This window comes from Fusarium redolens, assembly GCF_020744475.1.
Source record: "Fusarium redolens strain MPI-CAGE-AT-0023 chromosome Unknown BKA55scaffold_22, whole genome shotgun sequence".
Classification (NCBI taxonomy): domain Eukaryota; kingdom Fungi; phylum Ascomycota; class Sordariomycetes; order Hypocreales; family Nectriaceae; genus Fusarium; species Fusarium redolens.
In genome coordinates this window covers 313,700-337,668 of record NW_025763685.1, presented here as the reverse complement: position 1 = coordinate 337,668, position 23,969 = coordinate 313,700, and the positions used below count along the sequence as shown (strand labels likewise).

Here is a 23,969-nt window from a genome sequence, read left to right as displayed (position 1 = left end):
CTAGGAATCGTGAGTCAAGAAAGGAAGCGATGGTCTCGATAACCAGCGAAGAGAAGACGACGATTTCGTGATCAGTCAGATACCATGGTCGTGAGGGTGAGGTGAGATGGGAAGACTGTTGTGAGAGAGGAAACATGGGAAGAGTTCTGTGAAGGGATGAGGTTGTTGTGACGGAGAGGAGGTGATGAAGCATTATGATATGAGACGGGCAGGCATTGCGAATGTTTTTCTGACACCAAGGGAACAAATCCTCCTGGCAATGGTGGAAACCTCTGGCACACGTTGCTTCGTGGCACTGGCACAGATTTAGCAGCTAGCACTGCCTTTATCATAGGTCTGCGCGTTTCTACGTCCCAGCGTCTTGGCTCAGAATGGGCGAACGGTATGAGCTGTTTGAGTTGAAAGTGGCCAACACTGAAACATACTCGCATGCTACAGATAGTCTTGTTTGGCGTTGACGAACTAAGAACTGACGCCCATCGTGCACTCTAGCCCGTGCTGCGGCTTCGTCGAACTCGTCAAGGACCATATATACTGTATATGCGAAGTAAGAAGCTAGTTTGAATACAAAGAACGCTACTGTACCCAATTGAGCGAAGGACAGAACACTTCCTGCGAATGTTCCCGAGTAAAGACCAGTACAAACTCCAATGAACGACCGAACACGTACTCCGTACTCCCAATACAGAACTGCCAGAGACAAAACCAACTGCACATTTGTCAAGTACTATCTCTCTGCCTGGCCACTCTCATCAAGCAACTTTCTGCGTCACCCCAGATCCCTTAACGCGCGGCACCAGAGCCCTACCATTCCGATACTCGTACTCAAACTCCGTCCTCGAACCACGATCCTCCTGGAACGATACCTGGATAATCCGCATAACAACTTTGATAATATCTGCGTACTCCGGATAGTCCTGTTTAATGTCGAGAGTCACGAGCTTGAGACTTTCGTTATCCTTCCGAGCACCGCGAGCGAAACGACTGATGATGTTCATATCACGTTGCGTCTCAAGCCCAGCCTCCATGTTAATCCAAAGAATGTTACTCGCTTCGGACAGACTCTCATATTCGCTCAAAGAACTGGATCCATCATTGAGAACGACGTAAACGAATCGCGACGAGATATCCTCCAGACGTGTTGGTGTGATGGTAGACGCTGTACCATTCTCTGCCAGTGCAGAAGCCAATTGATCCGCAAAACTGAATAGTTCGCCCTGAGAGCCTGGCAAGATGTTGACCATGAGGCGTTGGGTTGATGCAACTGCTGTTGAGATGATACAGTAGCAAGATTGGCCGATGTAGTCGAATGTCTTTGTTGCTGGTTCAATACCGCTGAACTGGTTACCCTGTAGTAGTTTGGTCCATTCGTCGTTCGACGGGTATGGCAATTGTTCATATCGTTCATCTAAAGCACTGGTAAGTGATTTAAAATGGTGAATATGAGTAGTAAAACACATACCTGACCATAAATTCTCATTCATTCCAAAGATGAGGCTGTACGCAGGTGATATGTCCGAGAGCCCGACCAAGGCAAGCACACCGCCAGGGACGAGAAGCTTGCGTAGGTTCACCAGCGTTTCTTCTAGTGAGTTGGCTGTATGAAGGATGTTGTTGACTAGAATCGCGTCGTAGCTGTTGGGACTGAAGCCTTGCTCAAGAGGATCACGGTTGATGTCGAGGCTCTTGATCTTCAGGAAGTCTCGCGTGATCGAAGACTTGGTCTGCTGCAGTACTGACAGCGACGAGTCGGTGAGAGTGTAAGCAACGTTCTTCTGTTCCCGAAGCGCATCGAACATTGTCTGCGTGTTGTTGCTCGTACTGGCGCCGACTTCCAGGACGTTCAGAACTGGCTTCTTGGTCGCATAAGCTGAGAGGTATTGTCTGAGATGCGCTCTCATCTTCTGCATCAACTCCATGCCGTCTCGCATCCGATTGAACCTATCGCCTTCCAGCAATAGTGGCATCGGATCAATGGTACCTTGCAGAATGGCTCCCAAATTCGGTCCAATCTTTGCCAAAATCTCTCCCTCAACACCCATTCGCGTAAGCGACGATAAGATCTCAATCGTAACAGTCATGGTTACGTCGCCCAGCACAAGCTTACTCGCCTGTGACGAGTTGTAAGACTGCATCCATTGATACAATTGTTTTCGGAAGCCGGTGAGCTTCGAAGGATCGAAGTCCGGGATATCCAGAGGGATATTGTTGAGAGATGCGCGAATAATGAGTGCTGCGGCGCGGGCTAGTGTGATTTGATGATCGGCTGTCGCTTTGCATAGAGGTGTTCGAGGTCGAAGTTCAGAGCCAGTGAAGAAGTTGGCGTCGGGTTCCCATTCGACGTGGAATACTGAGTCCCAGTCGTCATCATCGTGCATGACGAGTTGGTCTCTGATGATAGGCTGTACTATAGACATGACTGGAATGTGACTATCGTGTCAAGTGTACTGATAAGATAAGGATAAGTGTAGGAGCTTGGTGAAGTTCTCTCCAGGTAAATGTATGGAGTACGAGATGGAAAGTGTTGGCGCCAAGCAAGTCCTTATATCCCTCCAAATCCCCAAAATCTCACCACTTATGGCGGGGAGGGGGGCGATGGCATTCGTATCTCCGGGGATACCCCAATATTTCTCGGAGCCGCAAAGCATGTGAGACCCTTAACCCCACGGGGAAATAAGCGGCCGAGCTTCCGATACGTGCCCGCGTTTGGGGTAGTGGTGTCATGACATGTTACTGTGACATTTTATCTCCTGATTAATATGATGCGATGAGATTGAATTGGGAAGTTGGGGAAAACCCCGCGTTCGAGGATTGGAGAGTGAAATGATGCATTGGGGGTTTATTGCTGGGGCTTGGGCCCAACAAGATGGGGCACCTTTGAGGAGGAGAGGGAGCCGTTGATCCCGCTGCGATAGACAGCCATTCAACGTTCATCCGACCAATACTCTTTGTCATTTTCTTCAATAAACTCCACCTTTCCAGTTGAGGTTACGTTGAGGCTCTGTAAAGGAACAGATGATCAATGAACTAATGCATGTGATTACGGGAAACTCCACAAATCGCATCCGCAATGGTAAGCCAGATCGGAGCCGTCGGTTTCGTCTTCTGACCTGTAGGATAACCTGATCTGACGTAAAGAGCGGGTTTCACAAGCGGAGGGGATATCTCGGACCGCCGGCGTTGTTTTCGGATGTTCCGGATTTGATCGGGAATGACATAGCGACTGAGGGCTTTAAAAGCCTGCATCACGGCATTATTATTCAGTGTTGCACTGGTATCTCGCCACATCTTCTCCAGTCTGCTAAATGTCTCAGTGTCCATTTTAGTAGTCGGGCCATTTCCTTCTGTGCCGCAAGCATGAGTGAGGCGGATGCATGTTGGGGAGCAGATGCGGCATTAAGTTTCAAACTGCAACAGTTCATCCTTGTAGTAAAACTGAAGAGTTTGGATGTTTGTAGTCTACTTCTGTCGACATGGCCCAATGTCCAGAGCAACTAGCAGAGCCTTTTTCCACAAGCCCCTCTATATTACCTGAAGAGCCACGTTGGAATTGTCACTGTAGACTAGGAATACTAGAGCAGGGCGTCAAGAGCCACTTCTGCCGCACAGCACTAGTCCCGTGTGAAGGGAAGAGCGTGTATGAAGACAAAGGCAACACAACCTTGGTTCCTGAGCTCACCGAGATGGACTGGAAGAACGCTGGCTTCAAAGGGCATTTAGTCCGTCCTGACAGGACCAGGAACGGCTTTACCGTGTCTTAGAGAGACTGTATCAACATGGAACTTCGTATCATAGCCCTGGGCTATCATCAAGGCAATCGAGTTTATACTACAGCCAGTATAGTGCAAGGTTTGTGAATGCTGGCGATAGCCCGAGTAAGCCGGAACCTCCGTCCTCCGTATGACAATACACCATCGGCATTCAGCTCAAACGTGTCCGTGTTGGTCTCGCAGTGACTGCTTTTTTATCGAAAGCTTAATCTTATCTGACATACGCTGCGAAAATGTATTCGTAGCCGCGAGGGGCTTTGATGCGCTGGCAGACCAAATCTACTTTGAGTAGAGAGGGCATGAGATAACCTTATGAGGCGCCAGCAAGTTTTGCGAGCATGTACACTGTTGAATTCATATTTGTACTGGCCTTCATGACATCGATCGCTGGTCGCAAGTTGAGCCGAAGAACCTTCTGAGCCGCCGAAACGTTGTACGTAGAGTCTTCGAGACCGCGAATGGGCAAGATCCGAACGGTTTGCATGGAAAAGTCTTCTTGTCATGGTAACCTCTTCAATGGTGCTCGTGGATGCGGCTGATTCCTCGGTCTCGATGCTAACCTCAGTGGTCGAACTGTCTCAGAGCACTCGACCAGAATTAGTCGTTGCAACTAGGGCAGCGACGTCGCTCGTGAAGCTCGCGATTTCGCTGGCATGTTTCGATACTGTTGTCGTCGCCGGTTGAGAATTGGCACCGTAGACTAAATTTAGTTAAGCTTCATAGACCGGCGGAGTTTTACCCAAGCGGTCGGTACCCAGCATTATAGAGCTGACATGTTTAGAGATCCGCATCGCGATGGGGATGCAAAACGAGGACAGGATCCGGATGGAAGTTGTTCACTAACTAAACGATTGACAGAGAGCAGCAGGAAAAAGCATTGGAAAGCAGAACAGCATGGCAGGGAATGCTTTTATTATAGTTATGAATGCACCCAAGTGGCGAGTCAACTCAACGACGAAGCCCCTGTATCTTTGCGTAAGTTCACAAGCTTATATCGTGAAGCAGATACACTCTCCTTGTTTCCTGAATTAGTTGCCTGAAGTTTGACCATATGGCCTGCAAGTGCTTCCATAGTTGGGTAGTTTCACTCTGACAGCAGCACACCAAACCCATCATAGTTCGTCTTTATCTGCCTATTAATCGGCTCTTTTTGCAATTACGTATCCATATGCGAATGGGGACTTGAATAGTATCGCTTGAGTGTTTTTTGGTAGGCCGCACAGAGACATTGGTCATTAGCCACTCGCCTTAACTCAACGAGTTCCCTAACCACAATGAGTTCTGTAGGATCTTTCTTGAGCAATCTGATAGGTTGATGATGTATCAACGGAGCACATCAGGGACAAACATGAATCGTATTCATACATTCGATAAAGAGTGAGGCGAGAATCAGATATCTACTATGTTCAGCTTGAAACTGCACATCAGAAATCAGACTCCAGTCAGCATACCAATTGCCAACACGTCGTACAATTCTGTAACTAGCATGGCTTGCTTGTACAAATGTAATTCTCATAACGGACCTATCATTTTGGAATATGTGTTTGGTGATGACTTGGCTATTCGTTATTACGATGTATGGTAAGAGCCTAGGGATATATCTCTCAATACAACTGCAACTATGGAACTGGTACAGTGCTTGTCCTTCTTTGAAGAAATCAAGATATTCTTTCTTCTGCTTTTCTTTAGTAACTTGTTACCCTGGGATGTCATAAAACTTCCAAGTCTACAACAAGTGTAGGCCGCATGCGCGCCAGAGCTGTTTGCGTTCGCTGTCACAGATCTCCAAATACGGGAATTGACTTGAAAACACCAGCGTTCTTTCACAGCGAGTACAGATCATCAAAGGTGACCAGTAGATCTGTCCCTCGGTGTTCCAAAGGCGCAATATACCGTCTCTGCAGAACTCCAAAAGCCGAGGGGACTGACCCTCAGGTGCTTCCTCGCTGGACCAGAAGACCTCATCCTGTTCGTCAAGTACTTCAAATCTACCGTTGTTCTTTAAAACAAACTTGACGCCATTCTCAAACTGCAGAAAGGCCGACTCAGAGGGCCTGACCTTAAGGGTACCACGCTCAAAATTGCAAGAGTAGCCTGGTAAAGAGGTTATTGACAGTACAAGGTTGGGGAACAGGATCTGACTTACCTGGCGACTCAATATCTTTGTGCAGAGTGATCTGATATTGTTTGGCTTTCTTGTAATTCTCCCCAGTGGCTTCGAATGCAATCTCCCTGGCCGTCTGTTGGGTGAAATTGGCAAGTTGTCGTTGAACAGTCAATAGGCATCCAGTGGTGCCCATGGAAACAGCGCACTGAATGCCCTGAGGTTCTGCAAATGTATAAAAGACAACACCCGTCATGCCATCTTTACCCAAATGCTCATCCCTAACGGTGTAACTGTTAAAGTGGATGTAAGGCCAGTCCCCTTCTCCCACGTAATCAGCATTGCTTATGCACCGTTGTAGATCTTCACGGGAGTTATAGATCTTACCGCCATGGATTACACTCAGTATTGACCAGCCACGGCCCCGATCTCCAACAAATTCGACTCTCTGGCAGTGAGACTCGTGAGTGATCTCCAATACTTCAGTTGACTCCTCATCATGGTTAAATAAGCAAATGCGCATAGGTCCATCATTATACCTGTAGATGAAACATAGGTTGATCATATTTCCAAGTCTTAAGCTTCCATAGGAATCGTCATCTTCAAGCGTACTGATATCTTCGACAGGGATGACCAGCCGATCTCCAGTTTGGCCAGGACTCACCCATTGCTGGAGTGTTGCTGTAACATCGTGGATTCCACATACAGCAGCAAGAAACTCAAGCTTTTTATACTTTTCATCGGTCGCTGGAACGGTCTTGGCTTGCTTGCTGATGAGGCTGGTCGAGCGTCCAGTCTTCACAGGTAGCAACTCCGCCCAAACTTCAGGCGGGACCAGCAAGTCTAGCTTCAGATCAGTGGATGGCCCAGGTCCGTTGAGCAACACAAGAGATCTCCCACTGAGGCTAGTAGAGTCCAGATCAGATGTTTGAGGGGTATGGATCTCCTCAACTCCGCTACTCGTCTCGCTCGGCGAGTAGTCTGAAACATAAGGCAGGGGAAAATCGTCTTGCGCTGGGGGTTCTTCTTGTGAGACAGATGTACAGGACTCCGAAAGCGCTTCCTCGATAATCCCTTGCACGAGTTCGTCCTTGCAATTTGTGTTGAAGTAGTCGACCTCGGGTAGAAGCTCTGGCTGTCGTGCTAAAGTGTTCACCTTGTTGGGAAAGGGTTAGATCGTACTGCCGCGATGACAAATGAACTTACCACTGCAACTATTTTGTTAACCTCGTTATCGAGCGCGGTGCGAACGGCCAGGAGAGTATGGAGCTGAAGCGAAATAGCCTTAGGCTTATCGACTTCACCTAAGAAGCCATACGTTAGTTCACTTGAGTGTCTTATGAGGATGGTTCAAGACATACTATACTTATCTCGGTGAGAAATGATATCCTGAACGTTCCTGTACAGGTGCTTGTACTGCATGTAGTTCTCAAAGAGCCTGGAAGTGTATGACGCAACACCGTTATAATCAAGCGACCGTAGGGTCTGATTTGTTATCCATTCGTTGAAGCTGCGATTTGCCTTGTACTTGGTAAGTTTGGCCCTACAATCTGTTAGTTGTTGTTCAATTGTATGATGCTGGTTTGTACCAAGTTTTGTGGGGATTCCTGGCAACGGAAGCAGGGAATTTGTTGGCTGCCTCGACAACGGATGCGATATCGCAAGCTGACTTTCCGCCTTCGAAATGCCCACCACCTGCGCAGATGGTAGAGATCGAAACCTTGACACCCTGAATGACGGATATATCCACAAGTTCTTTGCAAATCTTGTCCAAGTCCATCGTAGAGTAGGCTGAAACCTCTTTGACACTAGAGATTAGTTTGGTCTATCATGAGGGGATAAATTCTCATGCTTGAATCATGAGCTCCTTGGTTTCAGCGTTCAAAGAGCGAAATGAGATAATCATAATGAAAAGCCCGCCTCTAATGAAACCTACAACAGTCAGCTGGCCAAGACGCGACGTGCGTGTAATGATACACACCAGAAATGTAGGAATCTCCAAAGACCTCATTGAATTGGGGCGATCCAACCTCTAAGCCATCGATTGGGAGGAATCTCACCAAGTTATTGAGACTGACAGTTTGTTTGGTTACTTGTACTGATATCATCAAGCTGATGTCGGCATCGTCGATCCTGGCTTGATCAAGTGTGTTAGCGTGTCCGTGGACTTCCATCCTGCCGGTCTTGATGGTATCAGCGCGTGAAGTATCCATCGTGTCGACAATATCAGACACCCGTTCAACGGGCTTAAGGGAATATGTCGTTTTCAGCGCTGGGTTCTCCGACGTGACAGTGTTCTCATCCATAGCTTCAACGACGCTGTCGATGCACATGGTCTGGGTGTAGGAGTTAAATCCCATGCCCTAAAATATATGTCAACATTTTATCTTAAAGCAAGGTAAGTGATGTCAGATGATTGGTCAACAGTTTTGGTGTGTTTTGCAGGCTATCAGGTTTTCATAAGCCCTGTGAGAGGAGTATGACCTACCAGACGCATGGCATCATTGTATGGCGCGAGTAAGAGCGGCATCGCGATCTTAGGTCGTATAGCCTGCAGTGGAAATAAAGTGAACACTGAATGTTGCGAGAAGGTTGGAGTAATTGTAGACGGACCCGGTTCCAGCAAGTTTTTATGGAATTATGGGAGGGCTAGGCAGCACTGTGCCCTACCCAAACCCAATACTGCAAGATTGGCCTTGCACGCCAATGGATGCTTGCTTGTCTCGGGCCTCTTACTGTGATAGGGGCGGTGCTCACTGGAATCGAAAAAGGGTTTGAGTGACATTACTACTTATTGGCATATATCTAGAACTCTGGACCCAAGCAGGAACATTTGCTATTGCTTGACTGGTTGTTGTGTAGAGAAGGTTAAGAGGTTAAAAAGGGCTTCCAGCCCCAGCACACAAGCTGCGGCGAAGAATAAAATTATAGAAGTTAAAACTAGGTTTCCAGATAAGATACACAATTGGGCATTACTGCTGCTACATATTGAGAGGAATGACCTGCATCTTAATACCGCTGTTAAGACATTCCAGTTTTATTCCAAGCTTTACACTATAGTATTTAATATGAGGTTTTAATATCAATTGAAGACTATCTGGCTTATTGCCCATCCGCAAGATATTCCTCGAGTGGTAACACGGGCCTCCAGTAGGTGCTCTACCGGGAAAAGCTCGGTGTTGAAGTTAACAGCCAGTGGGGTTATTTCTAACGCACAGAGGGCCATGCTTAATAATCATCCGATATCGGCCAACCATCATCTATATCCCTGTTTTATATCCTTGTCGTGGGTCAGTCCAAGCGTTCTGCTCCACAACCTTAATTCAACCTCGTCGCCAACACGTGATATAGATCTGGGGCACGTGCGCCCGAAGTGATACGAGAGCTACCCTAGACCTGTGAGTTTAGAGGATAGTTCAAACAATTCGATCTCATGACTCCATAACTTTGACAAACTTCCGGCTCAACACCAATGGGTCGGGTAATTGACCCGGTTGATCTGCAACGTCGATCTGACCAACGCTTATGAGATCATGGACTGTGATGACGTCATAGATCTTGCATGGCTTGACGTGACCACTATAAAGTAGGTGCACGCTTGTCGCTCTCATTCTCTCACAATCATCCAACACCAGTATCACTCGTAGCACTCATCCATTCTATCGCATTTTGCTCATTACCATTTATCGCCAACATGTCCGACAAGCCCACCACCAGCCTACCCGGTACCGCGCCCAAAGCTATGGATGAGCAAGGCACTGTCGGCAAACAATTCACTGGTAAGTTTTCCTTGTCTGTTTACATGGTGCGATCCTAAACGCAAATGCAGAGAATGGAGCTATTGGAGGAACAGCTCAAAAGATTGGTGGTCCGTTTGACAAAGAGGGCGTGATTGGAAAGCAATTCACTGCCGAGGGAAGCATTGGAGGAACTGTTCAGAACAACATGGGAGGAGAAAAGAAGGCTTAAATACTACTTCAAACTAGTAATTATCACATATGAACACTCATGCCCTAAGGTATAGCGATTACTTGAATCGCCCAGTTGATGTTGGTTACCCTGTACCACTGTGATGCTATCACCACATCGCGAGACGCGACAACAATGAGTATCAAGATAACCAACATCTCGCGCCAGCAACTCGTTGCAATTGACAATTATCATCGCTTTTTCTCTTCTATCTGCTGCAACCTTGCGCGGGGTTGGATTAACTCCCCGCTTCGCAATGTCGATCATCATTGTGACGTGAATATGACAGCCAAGAACAACGACGTCAGATTGTTGGCATTGCGTTTTCAATGATGCGCAGAAGGACCAATTGCTCCGCCATTTTCCCTGCGCCCCGTGTCTCAATTCCATGCATGGGATATGTAATGGAAATAGTGACGACTTCGTGATGTGAAAGCTGATGCGGTGTAATACCAGCCCCGACAATTATTGGAGCGACATGCATTTCTGGCAAGTGATACAGCTCAATTGGTCTCGATTGCCAATTCACTCTATTTAATTCGTCCGTGTTTTATGTTGTACGGTTCACCATCCAGCCTCAACTTCTGTCACCTCCATGATATAGACCTCGTGAGCTCAGTACAGCCCCTTCACAAGCTCGTTCCTCATTCATATCCCCTAGGATGCTCTTCTCTCTAGCATCAGCATCATTCCGAGTCTCTCGTATCTCACGTCGCTGCACAATCCAATTATCCTTCAAAGCCTACCAATCCACCATGGCGTCTTCCAAGTCACAGCAGTTCTTTCATACATCAGGCGCGACGGACTCAGTCTGGGTGCATCAAGATCCCGTCTCCAATCGGCCATCTTTCTCCAAGCTCAACCAAGACATTGAAACCGACGTTTGTGTCATCGGGGCTGGAATTGGCGGTATTTCTACAGCCTATGAGCTCGTCACTCGCGGTCGCGAAGTCGTTCTTCTTGAGGCTCGTCAGGTTCTCTCCGGAGAGACAGGTCGCACTAGTGGCCATTTGACCAACGATCTTGATGATGGGTATACTGAGATTGCGAAGAAGCATGGTGATGAAGGCGCCAAAGTTGCAGCTGAAAGCCATGCTTGGGGACGAGATCGCGTCGGAGAAATTTCGAAGGTGCTCGGTATTGAGTGCGAGTATCGCAAACTCCCGGCATATGAGGTTTCTCAGTATTCCACCAAGGATGCGAAGGAGCATGAAGATGAGATGAATGATCTTCGCAAGGAAGAAGCTGCTCAGCGAAAGTTTGGCATTGACGCTAGATTTGATGTAAGACTCTCACCTATCTCATTCTTGACATGTTACTTATTTTGCACAGGAATCGCTGACTGTTCGTGGCTGGGACGGAGCAATCGACCAACGCGGCGGACTCATCGTCAAAGACCAAGCAACATTCCATCCAACAAAGTATCTCAACGGCATCCTCAAATGGCTCACAACCCAGCCCAACTTCCGCTGCTTCGACGAAACACGTGTCATGTCCGTTGAAGAGAAAGGCATTGAGATTCTCGGCATTGGCAACAAATCCGTCAACGTGTCAACAACAGATGGCTATACCGTCAAATGCAACAACGCCGTCGAAGCAACTTGCGTTCCCCTCCAGAAGCTCAGCGTCATCGCTCAGATGGAGTTTATGCGGTCCTACTGCATTGCTGCGCGTGTACCCAAGGGCGCTATTGAGGATTGTCTTTTGTATGATCAGGCGGAGGAGTATAAGTATATTCGACTGACGGCTTGTGATGATGAGCATGATTATCTTGTTGTTGGAGGCTGTGACCACAAGGTTGGACAGGAGGATACGACTACTGAGTTTGGTGAGCTTGAGGAATGGACGCGTGAGAGGTTTTCACAGGTCAAGTCTGTTGATTATCGCTGGAGTGGACAGATCTTTGAACCTGTGGATTTCATGCAGTTCATTGGTAAGAACCAGGGCAACGATCACATTTACATCATCACTGGGGATTCGGGAGATGGTTTGACGCATGGAGTTTTGGCTGGGCGATTGATCGCAGACGAAATCGACGGTATCAAGAACCCATGGGCAGACGTATACTCCCCAAAGCGTATCGCTTCAATGGTCAAGTCCCTCCCCAGCATGATCGCACACGACGTCCAAATCAACGCGCAATACAAGCGCTTCCTACAGTCCGACATCACAGACATTGAAGATCTCGGCCGTGGAATGGGCGGAGTTTTAAACAAGGTAATTTCCCTTTGTCCTTCGTTACGTACTAGCTAACCTGTACCAGGCCGGGTCAAAGCCCATCGCGGTGTACAAAGACGAAGAGGGTAACGTCAAGCAGTACAGCGCTTTGTGTCCTCATATGAAGGGCGTTGTGTGCTGGAACAGTACTGAGAAGAGCTTTGACTGTCCTGTTCATGGAAGCCGATTTTCACGAGAGGGTATTTGTGTTATGGGGCCTGCGAAGGGAAACCTGCCGCCTGTTGATGAGGCTGGAAAGGCTGATCAGGAAACTGTCGCTGGTAGCTAGATATTGGCCAAATGTAATCAACAATCGACGATGTTGTTATGTAATTGAGATTGCTGAAGTATCCGCGTATGCGAATGAAACGAGTGTGTGTATTACGTGCTCAACCGCTGCGACGTTATACGCGTACACATCATCAGTCCATCAAAAGGCGACATCCTCCACGCGTCAGCTCACCAATAAAATCGCTACGTTTACGAGTAGTCCAATTATTTGCGTTTCGTAACACCCTTGCCTCACGTAAGACCCGAAGAAGCCGAGCGTTGAAGGTGACAAAAAGGATGAGACACATTTAGCCTGAAAGCTCACGTCATCTTTTCTTACATCCCATGCGGGGTAAAATACCTGATGACGCCAACATTCATCGCTACTGGTCCGTCATAGACGTTCGAACGATATAAAGTCAGAGCATCATTGACCGGTTTTCATCGTTGTGTAAGGACGTTGGAGCGGCTGATCTTGAGTCATTCATACTTCCATTGAGTTTCATTGACAGTTTGATTCATCATGAGGTCTCTTTTGGCTCTTACCTTGGCTACGGCCACTTCGGCTTTCGTCATTCCCGAAGGTTTGGACGCCTTAAATACCTGGAAGGATGATTTGAAGCAATCGCTTGAAGATATTCCCACGCGTCTTCGCAAGTCCCTCGATGAAGCGACCGAGCAGCTCTCCACAGAGTTCACAGCAGCAATTCACAACAGACTCCAGGATGAAGAGGTTTTCCTCCCCGCTGACGCTGTAGACGATGATGAGTCTGCGGATATTTTTGGGCGAACGGGCGGTGACTTTACTGATCATACGACTTATGAACTCATCGCCAAGAGCAACCATACCAAGAAATTCTTCAACCTTGTACAGAAACATGAGAAGTTTGGCAAGCTATTGAACAGCACTGATGCGAACTACACGCTTTTTGTCCCGATTGATGAGGCGTTTGAGCATATTCCTCATCATCATAAAGACAAGCCTAGTGATGAATTCGTCGAGGCTGTTCTTAACTACCATCTTGGTATCGGGGAGTATCCTGCGTCGCGAATTCTCTTTACGCACACTATTCCTACTACCCTGAAGGAGCCTCTGCTCGGCGATAAGCCTCAGCGACTTCGTACCAGCGTTGGACTCTCTGGCGTGAGGGTTAACCTGTACAGCAAGGTCATCGCAGTCAACTTCGTAAGTGCATCCCGGTCGCCAATTGATCGCCTACTGACCGTTACAGAAAACCAAGAATGGCATCATCCACGCCGTTAACCGAATCCTCGTCCCTCCTCCCTTCATCGGCAAAGAAATCAGTCTCTTCCCCGCCCAATTCTCAACCCTCCTCCTCGCATTCGAAAAGACCGATTTCGTCAAGTATATCCATAACATTCCCATGGTCGGCAGCACCGTCTTCGCTCCCTCCAACGATGCATGGCGCCGTCTCGGTCCCCGCGCAAACGCCTTCCTCTTCAATACCGAGACCGGCAAGAAATATCTCAAGGCACTTCTCAAGTACCAAATAGTCCCCAATATTACTCTCTACAGTGATGAGGTTTACTACGGCGATGAGAAGGTGTCGAAGAAGCTTTATGGTCATGGCGATGACTTCCATATTGAGCTTCCTACGCTTCTTGAGAGGAGTGTTGGTGTTGATGTTCATACTTTCAAGAGCTGGACTACTATTGTGCTGAATGGGCATAATGTGATTGGGTTTAATGATGCTGTTGGTAAGAATGGTGTTATTCAGGTTCCAAAGACTATTCCTATTCCGCCGCATAGGAAGGGTGAGCATCCTTCTGAGATGGAAGGTGAGATTAGTGTTGAGGAGCTCAAGGAAAGATTGGAGGAGTATGTGGAGGAGGAGGAGGAAGGTGAATATCAGGACGGCGAGTTGTAAAACATGCGCTTCCAGAGCGTCTTGATGAAAGATAATGGAAAGTAGTAGAAGTCGTCAGAACTGTATGATACAGATGTTACCCTATTAGAGGGCATAGGCTAGACAACACGAGACTGGGACTTGATGATTTGAAAGATTTTAGTGCATTGATAATGATTGTGAATGTCCTTCCATTACCAGATTTTATTGTATAAGCATTCATGACTGTCGACTCTTATGCTTGGCTCATTGGCCGATGTCGTAACAACGCATGGGTCTGTAAAAAGGGGGATCATGATAGCAAACAATGAAGAAGTTGCTTGAAAGATTTCAGTTCGAGGCATTACGACGGTCTAACATGCGAGAATATTGTTGACCAATTCATCAGTCTTCAAAGTTCAAGTTTGGAAGGATACAGGGTATCTGTTTCCGTGGGTTAGCTAAGCTTACTTCAACGAGAACTTCAGCATGAGGAGCCATATGTCAACAGTAATAAAATAGAACTTAGTATTTTGACGAAGACGAGGATCTCACGTTGTGAATGCACAAAGTTATGACGGAAGACGAATCAATTCTTAATCTAGAGGTCTAGTCTATTCCATCCTTTCATCGCAAAGCCCAGTGACTATCACTTGGGGGTCTGGCATCTAGCTCAGACAACTTTCCCAAGACTCTACCAAGTCAAGAGACAAAAACAAAAGCAAAGATGAGTGGGGTACTTTTCCTGTAACTCGCGCACTCGGTCTGGCACTTCCAAGCTCAGACAATCCTTCCCAAACTCCGAAAAAAGAAAACAGGGGTGAGATCACACTTTTGGACTGGACTTAGTTCTCAGCAGCCTTGATGATGTACTGACACATGCCAGAACCCTCAGCCTTGCCAAGAGTCTCAATCTCAAGACCAACCTCGTTGGTGAGCTCGTGGATTTCGGCCTCATAGCGCTTCCAAGACTTGAACATCTGGAACACAGTTCCAGAGGCGACGTTGATACCTAACTTGGTGCACTGCATGTCGTGGTTGGCAGTTACGTCGAAGTAGTGCATGGCTTTGTTGAGCTTGCTCTCAACAGTCCAAGCAGTCTTGGGATTGGCACCAACAATACCAGCGTGATCCTGAAGACCCTGGAGGTAGGTAGTAAAGAATGCATCATATTCGACAGTGTTGTAGGCAGCGTGCGTCTGGCTGCTCTCGGCGCCGGTAGGTCCATCCTGGCCGACAATGAGACGATCGACGGGAGTCATGTGTTCCTTGAATTCCACGCAGCGATCCTTAGCCATGGAGTCAGGAGCATTGTAGAAAATGCTTCCAAGGGAAAGGAAGAGGCGTGCAGTAGGGCGGGTCTGCCGAAAATAGACGTCACCTTGTTGAAAAGAGCCCCAAAGTCCAATACACTTGACACCGGGGAAAGTGGCCTTGGCCTTGGCGATGTGCTCAACAAGGGAGGCATGAGACAGATCAAGAGCGACGTAAACGCACTCCTTACCCTGGGCGATGAATTCGTGAACGTAGGGCTCAAACTTCTTTGAGTTGGCAGCACCGAGATCGAGAATGTGGGTTCCAGACTTGAGTTGTTGGACAACCTGCTTGGCTGTGGCCTTGATGATCGACATTTCGTCGGTGGTTTGATAAGACTTATCAGCGATGGCGTTCCACTGGGCCATGCCCGTAGTGTAAGCAACTTCCTTGGGGAAGTCACCCTGACCGAGGAAAGCCCTGGGAAGCTGGTCGTCGATGAAGGTCAGGTTGATGGACGAGCCACCGATGTCGATGACCTGTCCGTCAACGGGATAGGCAGTCGAGAGAGACATGGTGTCTGTGGTAAGAGTTATGATTGTCGTGTAAGTTGGTTTGCTGTATGAGTGTATGGTTGAGAGTTGTTGTGAGTTGTGATGAGTAGACCAAGGTTGAGATGTTGTGAGGTTGGTGAGGAGGAAAGAAGAAGGATGGATAAACAACAAGAAAGGGAAATATATATTGGGGGAATCAAGGTGAATAGTTTCGCAATAGCTCTCGTGGTGGCAGCAAGCAAATGCCACTGTCAACGAAAACAACAGTCTGTTCGTCGTTGTCCCATAGTGACTGGCGGTCTTGTTCAGCTTGGTGAGCTGCCCAGCTGAAAGTAACTGCCAGAGACAGAGTGAACGAGCTGCCAGTCCAATAGAACAAACAGTTCGCAGTGCCAGAGAGCATGGACCAGACCCATTGTTCATCTAGGGCCATGATTCATCCTCTATAAGTTGCTTAGGAACATGGACGAACTTCAATTGATCAAAGAGACGGATTGGCAAGTCTTGACACTGTCCCTATGACTAGACGAGAGTGATAATATTGCTTCACGGGTTATCAATACGGAAGCACACACTTGGGAAGATATTGCAAGGATCTTCAGCTCATATTGTTGTCTGGGCAATTGAGCTGGTCTATATCAATCCCTACATCCATCATAGTACTCCGGACTGCAGCAATAGAAAGCCATTCGCGCTAAGCCACTTCTGGAAGCGTCAACATGCGTTTCACGATATACATATTTCAAGAAGAATAAATAAGAGATGACTCTAGAAACGACGAATAATGCTTCAACACTAACAAATAAAATACCATATGTCCAAATCCTACCCACCGGGCGTCCATCCACTAGCACTCCAGCTCTCAGGACTAATATCAGGCCAATACAACCCCTGCGCCCCATCATGATACATCGACGCATCAATAAACTGCAAATCCAAAACCGGCTGCGACAACAATTCCTGCAACGAAGGCTCCGACAACGCCATCCCCGCCGTAGGATTTAACACATCCAACCCCAACAACCCCGTATCCTGCACCACAAACTGTCCGCGTCTCGCCTCAAGCGCCCTCATACAAACCTTCATAGCATCAACATGTCTACAAAATTCCTCCGCCGCAAAATTCCCATTCTCCTTCAACTGGTGCAGAAACTGCGCCGCTGACTCGAACTGCTCTTTGTCGCTGCGACATTCCTTTCCGTCGATGAGGCTTGATATCGCGAGGACTGTGGCGGATGAGAAGAGGTATTGCGTGTAGAAGTAGTCGAAGGTTGCGAAAGAGCCGTCGATCCAGCAGTCGATCAGGAGGCGGCAGGAGTGGCGGGCGCAGCGGATGCAGGCTTCGGAGAGGGTCATGGCTGATACGGGGATTTGGGGCTCGGTGCGAGGTTGGGTGTCCCATGCTGAGACGTGGGTGCGGAGGACGTGGAGAAGAATGGGACGCGTTGCGGTTATGGCGACCTAAGCTGTTAGATATGTTTGTGGTAATGAGGGGCTACTTACCTGGTTGAAGTATAAGTGCAGTGAGAGAGGCTTTGGGCTTGGTTCCGGAGCATCAGTCGGTTCAATGTGAAGATGAGGGGGCAACTCCTCCACAAAAGCCCTCAAATCTCTCAACGCCTCTTGAACCCGCTGCGACAGTGTTTTCTGCTGCGGTCTCCTCGTATAAATCGCATTAATAACCTTGGCCGCCAATCTCGCAAGTCTGAGGCCAGCGATGAAATATGATGAGTCAGCGAAGTCATCCGACGGCGTATCCAAAACTGGATCAGTTGGAAGGTCAACTTCAATATCGTCATCTTGAATAGCAACAGGATGACCAAGACGAGAAGCCCACATCCGATCGAAGCTATATGCCGTCCACCATACGCGGTTCCTATGTTCTCTTGCGCCAGCGTCACGGAGTTGGGATTCAGGTACGTTTAGGTGAAGACCCATTACGACGGAGAGGCGGACTGATGAGCCGGCTAAGGCGTAGGCTGTATAACGTCGGTTAAGAGCGAGGGAGTAGAAAGACTAGAAGATTGTCAGCTCAGTCTTATGAGAAACCGGTGGACTTACGAGAAGAAGACGAATCTCAATGGCGTCGATTCGAGGTCTTTCGCTGATGATCCGAAGAATACGAGTCGCTCGCGCAAAATACGCCATACCAGGAAAATTCCTATCCTTGGCGGCCGTACGCGTAGAATACATCTCACCAATCGCAAAAAGAACCCATAATTTACTCCTCAACAACGAATCCGCCGAATGAGGATTAAGAATCGTCTGCTCCAAACCCTCCAAGATCTGACTCTTCCTCACAATGTAATAATTCCGACTAACATACTTCAACGCAACATTAACAAGCAACCGTGCCCTAGAGGGTATCGGCCACGGACAATCTTCATCCGAAAGAGCTAGCAATCTCTCGTCAGGTGCATAATTCACTCTCGGAATGTGACTATGCCCCGGTTCAGAAATAGCCTGTCGAAAACGAGTTGCAAAGGCGGCGTCGGAAGCTTCGCCGATGAGGACGGGGGTGTGAAGAACATTCATGTCGAAGAACCAGGGTCGTTCTTCGAGGAGTGTGCCCTGTAATGACGAGGATGTCTCGGTGCTCTGTGAGATGGAGACGTCGGGGATGGTAGGCTCAGACCGAGGTTTAGCGTCATCTTGACGAAGACGTTGGTTCTCGGCGATGAGATCGTCAATGTATCTGGACCAATTGATAAACATGAAAAGATTGAGAGGAAACAGAGGGGACATACTGTTGGCTGACTTTGACGAGACGGTTCTTTCGGGGATAAGAACATTCTGCGCCTTTACTTGCTTGACGGCAGTTTTCACAGGGCTGGCCACCCGAGCATTTGACCTTTCTCGCATGACATCTCCGACATCTAGATCAATTAGTCAAACTCCAAAAACAACATTCCAAGTACATTATAGAGTCTTACGCTGTAGATTTTGCCTTGCGCTGTCGCTTTCCCGGACTCAATGGTGTAATAGTCGATGATCCAACATCCTCCTTCTCCGACTCACTCTGATTATCAGCCATTGTCTCAAACCTTAGCAACAGGTGATCTTCAGGCCAAGTAACACAGTCTTATCCATAAAACCCACCCGATATCTTCCTGATTGGATACCCGAAGTACCGATACGATCTCCGTATACCGAAAGCTGTCGTGTGACTCCCAAGAAAAGGTAAGAAACTCGGTTCAGTGACGCCGACAAATCGGCGAGAATTTTAACTTTCCCGCGCTTACTCAGCGACGATCTCGTGCTAACCTCGGCAGAAAAGTATGTTTTTCGGTGGTTTTGGGATTTGGCGCCGAAAAAGGTGAGCGGGAATAAGACGGGTTGAGACAGAGAGCGTCCGACACCGCTGGGGAAGTCATAACGGTCCACTATAAGTGAGCCAAGATGCAGGGAATTGGGGGTTTTAAATACCTGATTAAGAAGGTGAAGAAAACTCTTTCTGGTAAAAATTTGTATTGTAGGTTCAATAGATTAACTGAGCATTCGCTTTGTAATATTTGCAGTATTTGAGTTACGCCTCGTTTCGTCGTGTAAATCCATTCGTTTATTCACTATGACAGCCGAACCAAAAACAGGTCTCTCAACCTCCCCAGATTCCCCATTGCCGCCAATCGGTTCAATAGACGACGACGTCGCTTCAATCCCCTCCTGGCGAAAATGGGTGATTCTCTTCGTGGTATGCTGGATGCCTCTGCCCATGACATTCTGGAGCACCGCCATAATGCCCGCGACAATCGAAGTAGCCTCCGATTTAAACATCCCCGTTACTACCATCAACACCATCAACGCTGGTGTCTTTGTAGCGCAGGCGTTGTCGGGGCTGATTTGGTTGCCGGTTAGTACGATTATTGGACGAAAGTCTGCGTATCTTGCTGCGAATGCCGTTCTTTGTGTTTGTGCGATTGGGTGCGCGACTGTGCCGAATTTACCGGGGTTTGCGGCGCTGTGGATATTGGGAGGGAATACGGGGCCGTTCTTTTTGGTTGCTGGACAGACGATCTTGGCGGATATATTTGATCCTGTGGGTACTTTGAAGCATTGGAAGTTATTTACTGACGGTTATAGACGTCTCGTGGGACTGCTGTTGGGTTCTTTCTGGGGAGTTGCGTTTCTTTCAATTCAATCGGTAAGCCAACCCGACCTCGTAATCGTGACCTTACTAAGATTATAGCACCTCTTCTCGGTAGTATCATCGCAACATTCACCAGCTGGCGAGTCATCTATGGCGTCGAAGCCGGAATGTGCCTTTTTGGTCTCATTCTTTCTCTCTTGTTCATCCCGAAAGCTAGCGAAGTTGAGAATCCCAAATTAGCCGAGACGACACGTCCCCGAACAGCCAAGGAAATCCTTCGGACGTTCAACCCGATGCACGTTTTCTGTCAATTCAAATATCCAAAGGTCATCCTCGCTGTATGCATCCTTCACCCAATTGAACAGTACACCACTAACATTACAGAACATCGCCTGCGGTCTCCTGGGCTTCAACCAATACGGTCTCCTCTCCTCCATTCGACGCGTTATAAACCCTCGCTTCAATCTCACATCCCCTCTTGCAAGCGGTCTCTTCTACCTTGCACCCGGTGCAGGATTTCTAATTGGAAGTACCGTCGGAGGTAAGATCTCCGACGTAGTAGTCAAGAGATACATGCGAAAGCACAACGGACAGAGAATTCCTGAAGATCGATTGAACAGCAGTCTAGTCAGCGTTCTTATAATTCTTCCTCTTGGAACGTTACTCTACGGATGGAGTGTTTATCATAGACTTGGTGGTATGGCGTTGCCGATTGTGAGTGCGTTTATCCAAGGATTTGGACTCATGGCGTCGTTTAGTGGGTTGAATACGTACGCTGCTGGTAAGTCAATCAACCGTTACAAAGAAACTCAACTGATGGTCTTCAGAGGTTCGACCTGCGCATAGAACAGCTGTAATCACAGGAAAATACGTGATTCAGTATAGTTTCGGTGCAATGAGCGTTGGAGGCGTCGTCCCCATGATTGACGGCATCGGCGTAGGTTGGGCATTCACCGTTAGTAAGTACATCTCTCCACTTTTACTTAACTCTCCACTAACAGGTTAAAGTTACTTGTTTCTCACTACTCGCTGGTAGCTTAGTTTTGCTCATTGCAAGATTTAGTAAGAATTGGAAGCAGTAGATCAAGACATGGCTTAGATAAAATTACGGATAGACATACCGGGAATGATGGTCTCTACGAAAAACAGTCCGGGATCTAGACGCGGGGAAATTTAGATCTACGCGGCGTAGAAACTTGAATCGAATTACTTACCATAGAAGGAATAGATAAAAGTTATTCTTTGATGCAAATCAGCGCCTTAATCGATTCTAGCTACAGTAGTTAAAACTCACTCCTCAATCGTTTAGGCAATTTAGCCACGAAATCCGAATAACTTCGGCATACATTCCTCCGCCAAGCCTCGTTCGCATTCGGTCCCGAGAGGCTAATAATTAAACAGCCGTAGATTCTGATGATCGGGTTGGTTGGAACAAGCCACTGAGTTTATGGTGGAAGTTTGCGCTGACATGAGCTAAGATAGCTTGGGGCGAGGGAGGTCGGATATCGGCATGGGAATGTCCATTGAGGGAACAATAAGACGGGAGAGCTGCTGTTTCTCGTCATTGGGATAACAAGAACTATTGAAGAGTTTTGACAGTATTCTGAATAGTTCGCAAGATGTATTACGCTTCGCAGCATTTGTTGCTTCTCACCACGTTCTTCAGCTTCACCCTCGCTCAAAGTGGAGCTGATCCCTACGCCCCAGTCTACACAACATGTCCCTCCTCCCTCAAAGTCCGAAAAGCATCAGACGTACCCATCCCGCTCCCTCTTTCTCCCTCTTCTCTAACAAACGCAGGGCCTATCCGATGAAGAGTCATCCTGGCGAGAACAACGCGCCAAGCGGATAATTCCCAATCTCGAAGACTACCTCAAACTCGCCAACATCACCGGTTTCAACGTCTCAAACTATATTGACAAGCTCAAAAGTGATGATGTTCCTATCGTTGGGCTTTCTGTCTCTGGCGGAGGTACGCAGTCTGGCCTTGGAGGGCTGGGTGTTTGGCAAGCGTTTGATGCAAGGTCTGATGCGGCGCGAGCTGCGAGGACGGGAGGGTTGACGCAGCTTCTTTCGTACATCACTGGTTTATCCGGCGGCGGCGCCGTCACCGTTTCCTTACTGTGAGTCAACTTTATCATTACCTCAATTGATACTAACATCTTAGGGCCGCGAATAATTTTACTACGACTGACGGGGTCAAAAAAGCCTCCAATTTCTCCCTTGATTATTCATCTGGTCCAGATGGTAATCAGACGGAATTCTTCACAACAATCTTCGAGAACATGGGCGCAAAAGATGAATCCGGTTTCCCTGTCTCCGTCGCAGACACATTCGGTCAATTCTGGGGAACATGGCTCCCCGAGGATAAAGTATACAGCAATTACTCCGACATCGCCTCCAAAAACACAGCCTTTACGCTCGGCGATGCACCAATGCCAATCGTATGCTTCGCAGAAGTCATACCCGGAAAATCTCCGGAGATCGGAAAACTCATGTACCCCGGCTTCAATAAATCCGAACGCTTCAACTTCACAGCGTATGAAGTAACACCCTTTGAGTTCGGAAGTTGGGTCGGCGGCCGCGTGCAGGCGTTTATCCAGACCAAATTCCTCGGAACTTCCATGTCAGCGGGGAAGCCGCAGAATAAGAGTGAATGCGTTGAGGGGTTCGATAAACTTACTCTCATGCAGGGAACGACTGCTAATGCATTCACCGCATGGTTTATCGATTCATTTTATGGAATTCCCGTGTTTGCGAAGAGATGGTTGGAGAAGAGACAGAAAGTTAATCCGGATATTAACGACATTCCTATTCCGGAGGATCAGTATGATAATCCGTTGGTTCAGCTTGCGAATATGACGGCGGAGTACTTTGATTTGACGTTTAATGAGACTTTGTGGGCGACGTATCCGAATCCGTTTGAGGATTATAATGAGGATATGAAGGGTGTTTCGGAGCTTCTTTTGGTAAGTTCTCATACTCAGATTATGGATGATACTAATGTTTTAGGTTGATGGGAGTCTTACGCTTGAGAGTAATCCTCTCCGCCCGCTGATCATTCCTGATCGCAAGCTTGACTTGATCATTGTTTACGAAGCTTCATCCGATGCACCAAACTCTTGGGTCAACGGAACCAATCTTATCAGTAAGTTATTTCCCCTTCTATTAAAGGCTGTACCAACATCTCAGATACCGCCCTCACCGCATCCCAAGGCAACATCCCATTCCCCAAAATCCCCGACGTAAACACCATCGTCGCCCAAAACCTCTCCTTCCAACCAACCTTCTTCGGCTGCAACGCCTCATCCTCAACCCCCCTCCTTCTCTGGCTTCCCAACGCCCCATGGACAGGTTACACCAACTATTCCTACACCCAAACCCAATTCACGTCTAACCAAGTCGACATTGCTCTTGAAAACGCGTTCCAGGTAGCCACGTACGGTAATGGTAGTGTTGATGAGAATTGGCCTGCTTGTTTAGCTTGTGCGGCTATCAAAGGATCGTTGAGAAGATTGGATATTGAGATGCCGAAACAGTGTGAGGAGTGTTTTGAGAGACATTGTTGGAATGGGACGACGAGTGATAGGAAGGCTACAGAGGGGGATTTTAATCTGACGCCGAGATTGGATCCGGAGTTGAGCTTTGCGAAATGGAATGAGAGTGATTGGGAGAAGGAGGAGAGCAGTAGAAGTGGAAGTGGAACGGACGATTCGGCTGGTGTCAAGGTTGGGAATAATTTGGTTGGGTTGGTTTTATCGCTGGTTGCGATGGCTTATCTGCTGTAGTCATGCTTGGTAATGTTGTCAAGGGATGTCGGTTATAGGTAGTCAATTGGTGAGCGCGCGTAGGTAGATTAATGGATGAATTGCTTCATTTGAGGTTTTAAGCGCGAGA

General features: G+C 47.8%; 9 protein-coding genes across 9 annotated transcripts; 4 read left to right on the top strand and 5 right to left on the bottom strand.

Annotated features, from left to right (window-relative positions):
- Positions 1-752: 752 nt before the first annotated feature.
- On the bottom strand, positions 753-2,417 carry BKA55DRAFT_598734 (S-adenosyl-L-methionine-dependent methyltransferase; the record flags this gene model as incomplete). Its single annotated transcript, XM_046196282.1, has 2 exons — positions 753-1,408; positions 1,463-2,417. The coding sequence occupies 2 exons, from the start codon at positions 2,415-2,417 to the stop codon at positions 753-755; spliced, it is 1,611 nt and encodes a 536-aa protein (XP_046043151.1).
- Positions 2,418-3,238: 821 nt separating this feature from the next.
- On the bottom strand, positions 3,239-3,674 carry BKA55DRAFT_582984 (uncharacterized protein). Its single transcript, XM_046194160.1, has one exon. The coding sequence runs from the start codon at positions 3,420-3,422 to the stop codon at positions 3,261-3,263; it is 162 nt and encodes a 53-aa protein (XP_046043150.1). The 5' UTR covers positions 3,423-3,674; the 3' UTR covers positions 3,239-3,260.
- Positions 3,675-4,895: 1,221 nt separating this feature from the next.
- Positions 4,896-8,404, bottom strand: BKA55DRAFT_598733 (uncharacterized protein; the record flags this gene model as incomplete). Its single annotated transcript, XM_046196281.1, has 6 exons — positions 4,896-4,965; positions 5,624-5,864; positions 5,917-7,030; positions 7,081-7,178; positions 7,856-8,120; positions 8,363-8,404. 6 exons carry the CDS (start codon positions 8,402-8,404, stop codon positions 4,896-4,898), a joined length of 1,830 nt encoding a protein of 609 aa, XP_046043149.1.
- Positions 8,405-9,205: 801 nt separating this feature from the next.
- Positions 9,206-9,939, top strand: BKA55DRAFT_743218 (uncharacterized protein). The gene is made up of 2 exons (XM_046201541.1): positions 9,206-9,653; positions 9,704-9,939. Exons 1-2 carry the CDS (start codon positions 9,569-9,571, stop codon positions 9,841-9,843), a joined length of 225 nt encoding a protein of 74 aa, XP_046043148.1. The 5' UTR covers positions 9,206-9,568; the 3' UTR covers positions 9,844-9,939.
- Positions 9,940-10,598: 659 nt separating this feature from the next.
- Positions 10,599-12,516, top strand: BKA55DRAFT_680418 (FAD dependent oxidoreductase-domain-containing protein; the record flags this gene model as incomplete). Its single annotated transcript, XM_046198213.1, has 3 exons — positions 10,599-11,126; positions 11,176-12,060; positions 12,107-12,516. 3 exons carry the CDS (start codon positions 10,599-10,601, stop codon positions 12,347-12,349), a joined length of 1,656 nt encoding a protein of 551 aa, XP_046043147.1. The 3' UTR covers positions 12,350-12,516.
- A 209-nt stretch (positions 12,517-12,725) lies between these two features.
- On the top strand, positions 12,726-14,353 carry BKA55DRAFT_743216 (FAS1 domain-containing protein). The gene is made up of 2 exons (XM_046201540.1): positions 12,726-13,516; positions 13,563-14,353. Exons 1-2 carry the CDS (start codon positions 12,854-12,856, stop codon positions 14,217-14,219), a joined length of 1,320 nt encoding a protein of 439 aa, XP_046043146.1. The 5' UTR covers positions 12,726-12,853; the 3' UTR covers positions 14,220-14,353.
- A 669-nt stretch (positions 14,354-15,022) lies between these two features.
- On the bottom strand, positions 15,023-16,006 carry BKA55DRAFT_696443 (uncharacterized protein; the record flags this gene model as incomplete). Its single annotated transcript, XM_046200262.1, has 1 exon — positions 15,023-16,006. One exon carries the CDS (start codon positions 16,004-16,006, stop codon positions 15,023-15,025), a length of 984 nt encoding a protein of 327 aa, XP_046043145.1.
- A 596-nt stretch (positions 16,007-16,602) lies between these two features.
- On the bottom strand, positions 16,603-19,154 carry BKA55DRAFT_625664 (fungal-specific transcription factor domain-containing protein). Its single transcript, XM_046196836.1, has 5 exons — positions 18,919-19,154; positions 18,733-18,861; positions 18,047-18,680; positions 17,489-18,001; positions 16,603-17,446 (listed from the first exon to the last, which is right to left on the bottom strand). Exons 1-5 carry the CDS (start codon positions 19,017-19,019, stop codon positions 16,811-16,813), a joined length of 2,013 nt encoding a protein of 670 aa, XP_046043144.1. The 5' UTR covers positions 19,020-19,154; the 3' UTR covers positions 16,603-16,810.
- A 567-nt stretch (positions 19,155-19,721) lies between these two features.
- On the top strand, positions 19,722-23,860 carry BKA55DRAFT_598728 (acyl transferase/acyl hydrolase/lysophospholipase; the record flags this gene model as incomplete). Its single annotated transcript, XM_046196280.1, has 10 exons — positions 19,722-20,021; positions 20,066-20,126; positions 20,172-20,410; positions 20,457-20,853; positions 20,900-21,031; positions 21,684-21,826; positions 21,873-22,195; positions 22,240-23,041; positions 23,085-23,220; positions 23,265-23,860. 10 exons carry the CDS (start codon positions 19,722-19,724, stop codon positions 23,858-23,860), a joined length of 3,129 nt encoding a protein of 1,042 aa, XP_046043143.1.
- Positions 23,861-23,969: the final 109 nt, after the last annotated feature.